Here is an 11,313-nt window from a genome sequence, read left to right as displayed (position 1 = left end):
CATCTTTTTGGAGAAAATGTTTGGAAATAGCGACTGTCATCGCGGTCATCATTAGTCAGGGGCGCCGAAAAATCTATACTTATTTAACATCACTTTTCACCAAGTGAACATAAATAGCAACAGGTGCTTCGTCTTTGGTAAACCGTCTTTGTTTTACCAATAAAAGTTAGTTCCAACTCTCAAATCGTAACTAGGAATTTTAAGGTAAATACTCTTTTTTATAGGACATAGCATTGAATTTTGATAGCTGTGGTTTTTAATGATCTCCTGGTAATTATCACACTACTTACGCAGTTATAGCCAAGTTTAAGCGCCCCTTCCTTTTCACTATTTGAACCAATTGGAGATTCCAATAATGTAAGCCTCGAAAAAGTCTCTCTTACCAACTGCCCATAACAGCGCAGTAGGTGTCACAAAAGAATATATTAAAATTGCCTGCAACAACTTCCATTGGTTTCAGTTTTCTTTCGTTCCTAAAACAATAATAAATTTAAAAATTCGAATTTCGATATCGAATTTGCAATTTGTCACTTCCACTCCTTCTATATCTCTTATCATCGCCTGGTAAATTGTGCAGAACTTTTAGGGAAATATGTGCAAACTTATCGAATGGAAATTTCGACAAGTTACAAACTAAAGCAGCATCACTTGCTACTAGGCGTACAAAACTGCTCAAAAGGTGATTCGAACACATTGAAATTACTAGTTGTTGCTTGCTCCATTTAATTTAAAGGAACAAAAATTCGTTCCGATTTTAAAATTGGTTCCTAAACAACACTATACAATGCATTTATTTTGTTATTATAAACTCATAATTTTTCTTACTAGCGCTCTTTTATCATTGCCTGTTATATGCACATATATAGCGCCCCGATTTTTCACACAAAATATGTGAAAATTTGCAATAAATAAATAAATAGGCCGAAAAAATATTTGAAAGGGGATATGTCTCCTAAAATATAATTTAAACAAGGCATACAGCATCGCTTACCACCAGGCATACATAACAACACTGTAGGTGTTTCGAATATAAAAAAATCGTTCGAGTTTATAACTATGGAGTAACATAATAACAGGCATTAGCTCCAATTTTCACATTATTCCTATGATGTAAAGCATTTAATAGGTCATACATATGTTGTTGTTGTGGATTTAAAATAATTTTCTTTATTGTGATCCTTTTATGATCGCTTGATACATGTATGTATATCAGTTAATGCTCCGATAACATTTAGGGAAAGCAGCGATCATATTAAAGGAATTTTTTACTTTGCTATAATATTTTTAAAGCTTCCTGCTACAATGCTGATGTTAATAAATAAAGTGCAAGAATGAACTATAAAATTATGATATCTCTAGTGATAATAAAACACAACAATTCGCGCTGTTCACTTATGTATATATGAATTTGTCATATGTATTCATAAATATCTTGTTAATAAAATTTGATTTCATTTTAGCAACAAATATCATTTTTAATAGTTTCATAGTTATTCCAAAAGAGATCAAACAACAACACAAAGACTCTTTAGTTGTTATTTTTTTCTATATCGTATATGACGATGCAATTGCAGTGAGAGTGCACATAACTGCACTGCAAAAAGTGTTGTTTCATGATATGCTTTAGACATCATTTTCTGCATTAGCACACATTAGTTCCGAAAATTCCGGTTGTTCCTAAAATAACAAATACTAAGTATGTTACTCTATGTTATACTTACAGCAAAGCTTTGCTTCGTCGAACTCTTGTTGTTGCACTATTCGAACTTCAATGAGTTTGTTTTTGTGTGAGAGAAATACAGTGAGTACTTATTTTCTTACCTTTCTTTTATGATCGCCTGGTGCATTTCAACAATTTGTAAACAAAGCTTTCGATATCGGAGAACAACAACGTAATGAAAGTGTGTTGCCATCGTTTTACGTTTCCTGATGCTCCTTTTCATATGCGCTATTTAATTCTAAGCTCCACTACTTCGCGGCAGTCTTGCGAACAAATATTGAGAATTTTATGTATGTAGATAATTTACAATAAACATACCGTGCAAATTCTACAATAAAATGTAAAATTATAAAAATTACTTATATAAATACATAATCCAGAATACAGCATTTTATGTAACCAGACTGACTTGCAGTAAATATGTGTCAAAAAAAACAAAAGGGGTTACATAAGTTTCCTCGGGTAAACAACAGAATTTTTTCAATATTATTTTTTTTCCTAAATTCTTTTTATATTTAAATATTTTATTATAATTTTTTATTGTCACAAACGTACACTATTAACAAAAATTCTGAAATTTTCGGAAAAAAATATTTTTAATTAGGCGATTGCGACGTCCTTTCCGGAGACCCTCTCGGAAGAAGGGAAAAAAATGAAAATTGATTTTTGGCTTACTTTTAACAAGAAATTAATATTTCAGTGAAAATTTTTTATAATATATTTTGCAAATATTTTTAATCGAAAAAAGATTCTTCGTACAAGTCTTTAAGGATATATCTCAGAGACCTGTGTAAAATTTCATGAAGATTGGTTGAGTAGTTCTCGAGAAATCTCGCCAATAGACTTCAAAAATAATGCTTCTATAAAAATTCGTTGCAAGACGGGGCACTTAGCCTAGCTAGCCTCGAGCGCACAAGTTCTCAAGGCTGTATCTCCGAAACTATTACTCGCATCAACTTAAAAATTTACGACAATATTCTAGACGTGTCGTAGAATTTAATAAGATTATAAAAAAAAATCGATTTTTAGAAACCCATAAGCCCATGTAACCCCTCAATCCAAATGTATAGAAAAAGTGAGGTCTTTGAGAGATCTTCTGAAATGAAAGAGAAGCAAAAATATTTTTAAAATTGAAATAAAAATTAGTAAATGTGAAAGCAAGGCCAAAATCAGCGCCTTAAGTAATAATCCAAGAAACAATCCCAGGTCAGTCAAATCAAAGTAACCGAGTTGCCCCCGAATTTTGATTAAGCTAAGCACTATAAACCCGCCACTATTTCTCGAAATTACTACTGGAATGTTTTCTGCCGCTACAACAATATCGACATAATCAAAGAAAATTCGAAATGCGAATGGTGTGTTCTAAGGGTTAATAAAATTTGCGCCTAAAAGTATGCTACAGTATAAATAATAGCAAGTGTCAATTAGTACAATGCGATTGATATGAAAATTAATTCACGAATTATTTTTGTTTGTTATTATTAGCAAAAATCCTTATTAAAATTCTTAAAACAATATCAAAGTCGGGTCATGCAATTTGTTTCACAGAAAGCTACATTGAAATAATTATTTGTTATTAAATGGTTGTCTAATTGCTCAAGCGCTAAAAAATTAGTTTTTCTTTTGTTCAACTATATAAAGAAGATACAAAAAATACATTTTTATATACTTTTTTTTTTTGCCATTAAGATTCCCATTGAATGTTGAGCTTAATACGTTGTTTGCCAGTGTATCAATGGTGATCGCGACAAAAATCTACTCACAAGGTGCCAAGCAAAAAAAAACATGTTGCGCTTTGGTCTAGGCGTGTATTATTATAAAAAAATATTGCTAAATAAGAAGCGAAATAAAATGTCTTTATATAAACACTTCATACATAATATTATTTACATAAAAACTTAGTTAAGCAAGTAATGAAATAAAAAATTAAGCTGAATAAATATGGAAAAATTAATATTCATGAAAATTCTGCTTACCTTCAAACAAAGTAGCACTTAATGGCAAGCATGGACATGCAAATGAAAAATAAAAACAATTTAACTCACTCTCACAAAATTTAATGATGTTTGTAAAGCAAAGACAACGTACAGCTAACGATCCTCTCGTACGAACTGCTACAATGTACTACACGAGAAAATCAGGATTACAATAATGTAATGAATTTACTCGCTTCCATAATATTTGTGAACTTCGAATTATGCAACAACAAGTCTTAAACAAACTGACCAAAACTATGTTTGGCTTTTACTGTGACGAAGATGAGAAACGGCAAATAAAATCACAATAACAAACTGTGTAACATAAAAAACGTCCAATGCAATTTTAAGTAGTAACAGTATGGGAATTGAAACACGAAATATTTTAGCGCCAAGGTCATACAGCAGATGATGTTACATACTTATGTTTGGTGGAGTAAATTTTTTTTTAATATAGTAACAACTATTCTTAATTTATGATCGCCTGTTTAAGTAATTTCTCAATATACTGGTTATTTGATTCAAACAGGGATTTTTTTCTGCTTAAGGAAATCATTTTATGGGGAAAAAAATACTTACATACCAACCTAAAAAAAGTATGGTGACGAATGGGATTTCGCGCGAAATTTAAATTCATTAGCCTTATTATTTTTTGCCCACAGTAGTAAGTATCTATATTAATAATGCCCATTCCAAATTATATATATTAAAATGTCACAACAACTCGTTCAAATATACAATACATAAATATAGGGTGATTTTTTAAGAGCTTGATAACTTTTTTAAAAAAAAAAAACGCATAAAATTTGCAAAATCTCATCGGTTCTTTATTTGAAACGTTAGATTGGTTCATGACATTTACTTTTTGAAGATAATTTCATTTAAATGTTGACCGCGGCTGCGTCTTAGGTGGTCCATTCGGAAAGTCCAATTTTGGGCAACTTTTTCGAGCATTTCGGCCGGAATAGCCCGAATTTCTTCGGAAATGTTGTCTTCCAAAGCTGGAATAGTTGCTGGCTTATTTCTGTAGACTTTAGACTTGACGTAGCCCCACAAAAAATAGTCTAAAGGCGTTTAAATCGCATGATCTTGGTGGCCAACTTACGGGTCCATTTCTTGAGATGAATTGTTGTCCGAAGTTTTCCCTCAAAATGGCCATAGAATCGCGAGCTGTGTGGCATGTAGCGCCATCTTGTTGAAACCACATGTCAACCAAGTTCAGTTCTTCCATTTTTGGCAACAAAAAGTTTGTTAGCATCGAACGATAGCGATCGCCATTCACCGTAACGTTGCGTCCAACAGCATCTTTGAAAAAAATACGGTCCAATGATTCCACCAGCGTACAAACCACACCAAACAGTGCATTTTTCGGGATGCATGGGCAGTTCTTGAACGGCTTCTGGTTGCTCTTCACCCCAAATGCGGCAATTTTGCTTATTTACGTAGCCATTCAACCAGAAATGAGCCTCATCGCTGAACAAAATTTGTCGGACGTAAAGCGCGAAACACATTTCGAACCGAACACTGATTTTGGTAATAAAATTCAATGATTTGCAAGCGTTGCTCGTTAGTAAGTCTATTCATGATGAAATGTCAAAGCATACTGAGCATCTTTCTCTTTGACACCATGTCTGAAATCCCACGTGATCTGTCAAATACTAATGCATGAAAATCCTAACCTCAAAAAAATCACCCGTTATATATAAGCACATATATTATACTCGTATATACATCCTCTTTGTCACTTCAAATTAAATCCACACACTTTCAAAAACAACGCTTTATTCAAAATGAAATATGCAAATGGGCGCTAATATAGCTAAATAACGATTTAATATGACATTCTTTCGATAAATATAAGGAATATATAAACAATATATAATATGTATTTGACTAGCGGTATATTAATAATGGCAGTTCTCATAGCATATCAACTCGATTCCGCAATGTCAATGGAACTATTGCCAATAACCTGTCCAAGCAATGATTTAATTTCACTGCAGCTGTCGTTCCAAGCTGTCGCTGAGATTCTGTTTAGCCAATAATTTGATGCGCTGCTCAACCAAACCCAAAGGACGGCGACGTACCAGGTGACAAGTTGATTGCCTGAGAAGAAGATGGAAATCATTCGTGAGTAGCGTTCTTTGCATTTAATTTATGTACTCCAAGCACAGGTGGTGAGGGAAAAATTACTTTTTATAAAATACATAGTCACAAGATTGTGCACTATATATGTATGTATGTACGTTCATTCATAAGTAGGTAGTTTAAAAAGTGTACGCACCTTAGTATATTTCCTTTACTTACTTGTAAATAATCTTTTCTCGATCTGCCCAAGGCCAAGAGCGCTCCAATTTATCGGCAAACTGAAAAAAATGAATAAAATGTTGAATTTTTTTAAATAAAAGTTTATACTTGTTATTATCATCTAGCTGACACAGTGGACTTATAACCGTCTAACAAAAGCGTGATTAAGACCAATCCAATGGATGCCGGAGGACTTTTATTCTTTTCATTTTCGTTCAAATGTCAATAGAATTGGCTATCTTACCAAGTAATTTCTTTTAAATAAATATTTTCGATATTATATAATTTATTCACCTTTCTGTTGTTTATAAACCGTCTGATCAAAAATAACCCGGACTAAGAAAAAAACAACATTTTATCTACTTGTATTTTATTATGTTCTGCAAAATAGACTTCTTTGAGCCAATATAAACAACACCTTATTCAATTTCCCATATATTTTTATAAGTCTCGTCTGCGACGACCTTCAGTAAATGACTTTTAATGGCTTCAATGAACTCATATCGTGATCGCCGAAAAGGATTTCCCAGTTTCAACATCAGAAGAAGTTGCAGGTAACTAAATCTGGGGAATTCGGTGACTGAGCGATGACTCTAGTTTCGTGTTTAGGCAAAATCAGCGCCGTCCTTTCAACAGTTTTATCTTACTTTTGGATCACCATTCACCCGAAATTCGAGGTCTTGTCACAAGTAACGATGCGTTAGATGAGTGAAGGATCTTCAGCTACGTTGTCAAGCATCTTGTTAGCGCCTTCTATTTGATACGGTTTTTGAAAAGAGTCAAGTCTTTTGGTACGAGTCGAACATTGACACGAATCGAACCCAAATAACGGGGTTTCTAATAAGAGAGCTACAAAAGTTTTTTTTTTTTTTTAAATAAAACAAAAATGGTTTGAAATATCAATGAAATTCTTTATTCCTGTAGAAGTACGTTCGATGCCATTATGTATGGAACTCGATTTCTCTTGCACTTCTTCTGCATGCTTGCAGACGTTCAGACGCGGTTTTCAAGCATAAATCGGCTGATACTGCTGCAATTTCAGGTTCGATATTGGTACGAAGCTCATCAATCGTCGCTGGCTTATTAGCATGGGCCACTTAATGTAGCCCCATAGGAAATAGTCTGACGGCTTCAAACTGCACGACCGAGGCGGCCAATTTACTGGGTCATTTTGTGAGATAACACGTTCAGCAAACTTGGTTTCCAATAAATAGATTGGGACATTCCCCGTGTGGCTTGTAGCGCCGCCCTGTTGGAACCACATATTGTCCAAGTCCACATCAACCAATTCGGTTCTGATTGAGCGGTTTTATTCCCATTCGCAGTAACGTTCGGGTCTTGATCATCACGGAAGAAGTACGACCCAATGACGCCGTCGACCCATAAGCCGAACCAAACCGTATTTTTTTTGGGATGTAATTGTGACTCACAGAGTACGTATCGATAACTGCCTGACCAATAACTTATATTTTTCTTATTGATGAAACCATTCAGCCAGAAATGAGCTTCATCGCTGAAGATGATTTATCGACGAAAATCCAAATCATTTTCTAGTTGTTGCCCAGCAGATACACGAATATACAACAATTATGTTGGTCAAGCGACTTTAGTTCTTGCTTTAATTTGATCTTGTAAGGATGTAGACCAAGATCTTTTCACAAAATTCGCCGCAAGGACGTCAAAGAGATTCCCAATGCTTGAGAACGAAAGACTGATTTGGGTCTTCCTCAATTTTTGCGCTACCGACAGCAATATTCTCGACACTGTGGGCACTACTTTGTCTCACTGGTACGGGAACTTTTCACACTGAGCCCGTGGATTCAAATTTTTCTACTAGACGCTCAATTGTTGATCTGACAGGACCATTATGACGACCATAAATTTAGAAACAGTTGATATTAAACCGAAGTTTACTCCAACTAAAGCTCCCGATTCTGATCTGGGTTTTAAACGTACTCGTGTCCTTAGCATTGTGATATAAAATTTTACTAAACGACCACTCTAATTAACTGTTAACCCTTTTACTAAATAATTTTCTTAGAACTTATGGTGAATATCTCCACTTTATTCTTCAAAGGTAGCTTGGTTACGTATTAGAAGGTGTTCAACTCTCAACTTAAAAAAAATTGCAATAATTAGTTGATTTTCACGCAACTGAAAACTCCGTAAAAACCAACACACTTGAATAGTCTGTAAGTAAGAAATATTCATAATAAAACGCTATTAGCCCTAATGAAGTAATTAAAATTATAGATCAATCAAAAAATAAATAATCACACGTACTCAAGCCAAGCACAGACCCGGTTCACCGTTAGGTTATTAAAAGTAATTTTTAACCTCAAACTTTATGGCTCATCACTTCACTTTTGACAGCGCACACCCAATGCAAACATTAGCCATTTTAAAAGCTTCCTGCTTGATGGCTTCCCTACCACCATCCACGAAAAACCGCACAAATCAGAAAAATGTGCATATAAATATTTATGAAACAGCAGACGGCACTTACCTTCTTCTCTTTTTCGTCCTCCTCATCGACCCACTGCAAATGTTTTTCCTTCTGTAAGTCATCGTCAGCATGGCACCAACGCGCTTTTTTTTTCGGCTTTTCCTCGTCCGTGTCATCCATGTCAATCTGATCCTTATATGAATTGCTCTCGTCGCCCGATTGTTTCTCGTCATTCAACTGTAACTTAGGTATTTTGTTCAAATTCCAGGTGTAGGTGGCAGTTAGGAAATCTTCGTCATCATCCGTCGCTTCGTCATCATCAATGGCATCGTCATCGTCGTCATCACCATTGCCTGCCACGTCAGCGACTTCCGTTTCAACCTCACTACCTGAGTCGTCACTAACGAGTCTGGCTGTTACAACATCTTCGTCAGAATCCTCGTTGTCATCATCATCGGCATAATCCTGAGCTTCATCATCCGTCGTCGTTATATCGTCGTAATCTTTGTCACTTACAACAACATTAGCGCTGTCATTGACATTGTCGTGATGATGTTGTTGCTTATATTGTTTGCGCTGCGGCAGACTCGACTTGGCCGGTCGCATTCGTGTCAGAAACGCATATGGTATGGCGGCTTCTGCCTCACTGCCAGCCTTGTTTTTTACCGGATCCCTTGCGCGCGAATTGTAATTACTTGTTCCACTTTCAACGTGCTCAAAATAGGCTGCTTTGCTCGCTCCATTACGTTCTTTAATATTTCTACCCTCGCAAGCATTTTCATCATCATCATCGTCAGCATCACCGCCGCCGTCGCCGTCGCCGCCATCAGCAATGTCATAATCGTCATCCGTGTCTGCTTCATTTGATTCATAATTGCCTTCCGATGCATAATCCGATTCCGGCGTCGAGTCTTTTGCCAAGTACATTTTCGCGCCGCCGAATGGCTCAGCGGTTTTGGCGTTTGCTTTTCCTTTAGCCTTCAACTTGAGACGTTGTTCGGCGTTGGCGCCACTTAGCTCGTAATCTAGTGCATCCTCATCGTAGGAATGCTTGCGGTGTTGCTGCAAATCACTGGGATTCAATTTCTCGAATGTTTGCGACACAGTGGCGAGTGTGGAGGAGAGTATTTTCGGTATTTCCGCAATTTCCGATAATTTACGTTGCATCTCGCGCAGGCGAGCCTCTATTGAAGCAGCCGATTTCACTATTTACAGTGGTGGAGAAATTTTATGGAAATTAAATATTAAACGGAAATTAATAAACGAGAGAAAAACACGCAAATGACAGATGTAAGCGTATAGCTTACAATTGGAAAGAAAATGAAATGGAAGAGTTATAACACTTAGTAATAAAAATTTGATTATTAGTAAAAATATTGAAAAACTTAGCAAATAAAACTATTAGTATTTTGAATAAGTTTAAAAGAAATAAGGTTTTTGCTTATATATTGTGGTAATAAAAATTGTGATATTAAAAAAAAATTATTAAAAGTTTAGTTGTCAATTTTGTTTTAATATTTTCTCTTTCTAATATTATTATGCTCAATGATTTTGAATTCTGCAATGCTAAATGGAAAAACTTTCATGTCGTAAGTAAAGCAGTATGGCAACTACTATTGTATTGGTTTTTGTAAATGCCTAGTGCTTTTATAAAAACTTTTCAATGTTACTCGGAAGTGGTATCAGGGTGACGCACGCCATTAACATGTAAACCACGGCGACGGCAGAAAAATATATAATGTTTTTTCGAATGGTAATAAACGTTCGCCAATAAATGTATAATTTCTTTTTTTTTTTTCTTTAAGGAAAAGTAGGGAATCTCGAAATGGGTCACCCTTTATAACAGTTTGACATATGTTGTCTTAAAATTATTTGTAGATAATTATATGTTTTGCTAAGTCGTAGCACATTGTTTTGTTTTATAATCAACATTTTAGTTCTTATTTTACAGCTTGGTTTAAACGTTTTGACATTTCAGTAAGGATTTCTTGAAAATGTAAAGTGAAAGAATTTTTCAAGTCAATCAAACAAACAAACAGTCAAATCCTTTCTTATAATATTAGTATTCTTAACAGCCATTGAAGTCTCCACTTTTGAAATCATCGGTTCCACAAATCACGAAAACTTCTTAAATTCAATTCGTATTTTGAGATAACTGATTCAGCCAAATTTTTAATTAAGTTGTCTTTAAAATGTAGTCGCATTATGTATCGGATCATGAGTACAAGGTGCGTTCCAAAGTAAACAGAATCTAGAATTTTTTTAATCTAGCGGCCCCTGGTGGCGCTATCTATATGTCGATTGTTGCGTTAGAATCTTTATTGATTGTCCAGCGAGACTTTCATGACATTTCATTGATTGGAAGTGAAGTTATTGCGTTTTAAGTGTCAAATGACGATCAACATGTGGGCCTATCAAAATCTGTGGTCACCGGAAATTCCATCGAAACTATGCGTGAATTCATCAAAAATCAGCCAACATCATCATTGAAATTCATGGAAATGGAATTTAACATCTCCAAAACCTGATTTATCGCATTTTTACTGAACATTTCTGCACGGTTTGTTCTGCACAAATTGACTGACGACCAAAAATTGCTCAGAATCCAATTATTTGATCCAATTATTTGACCAAAAATCACCTTTTAATCATTAACCACTCCCCGTATTCACCTGATATGGCACCGTGCGACTTCTTCCTTTTCGAAAAAATGCATTTGCCCATGAAAGGAAAGCGTTATACAGACGTAGAGGCCATTCAAAAAGCTTGCACCGGCATACCGGCCAACGAGCTATAACACTCCTTCGACACGCTTTTGGACCGCGACAAAAAGCCGTATTGAAACAGAAGGAGACTGTTTTGTC

General features: G+C 35.1%; 1 protein-coding gene across 16 annotated transcripts in view; it reads right to left on the bottom strand.

Moving 5' to 3' along the window:
- Positions 1 to 5,461: 5,461 nt before the first annotated feature.
- The window catches only part of LOC105223364 (VID27-like protein), a 50,954-nt gene continuing 45,102 nt past the window's right edge, over positions 5,462 to 11,313 (bottom strand). For all 16 annotated transcript variants that reach the window (XM_049453245.1, XM_049453230.1, XM_049453231.1 and 13 more), the window contains 3 exons: positions 8,510 to 9,654; positions 6,004 to 6,062; positions 5,462 to 5,802 (listed from right to left, as the gene is read on the bottom strand). In XM_049453245.1, coding sequence (XP_049309202.1) covers positions 5,691 to 5,802; positions 6,004 to 6,062; positions 8,510 to 9,654 — 1,316 coding nt within the window. In that variant the 3' untranslated portion in view covers positions 5,462 to 5,690. The remainder of the gene's footprint in view (positions 5,803 to 6,003; positions 6,063 to 8,509; positions 9,655 to 11,313) is intronic.

The sequence above is a fragment of the Bactrocera dorsalis genome, chromosome 3 (assembly GCF_023373825.1).
Source record: "Bactrocera dorsalis isolate Fly_Bdor chromosome 3, ASM2337382v1, whole genome shotgun sequence".
Lineage (NCBI taxonomy): Eukaryota > Metazoa > Arthropoda > Insecta > Diptera > Tephritidae > Bactrocera > Bactrocera dorsalis.
The sequence above is the reverse complement of the archived record's forward strand: the minus strand, read 5'-3'. Positions and strand labels throughout refer to the sequence as shown.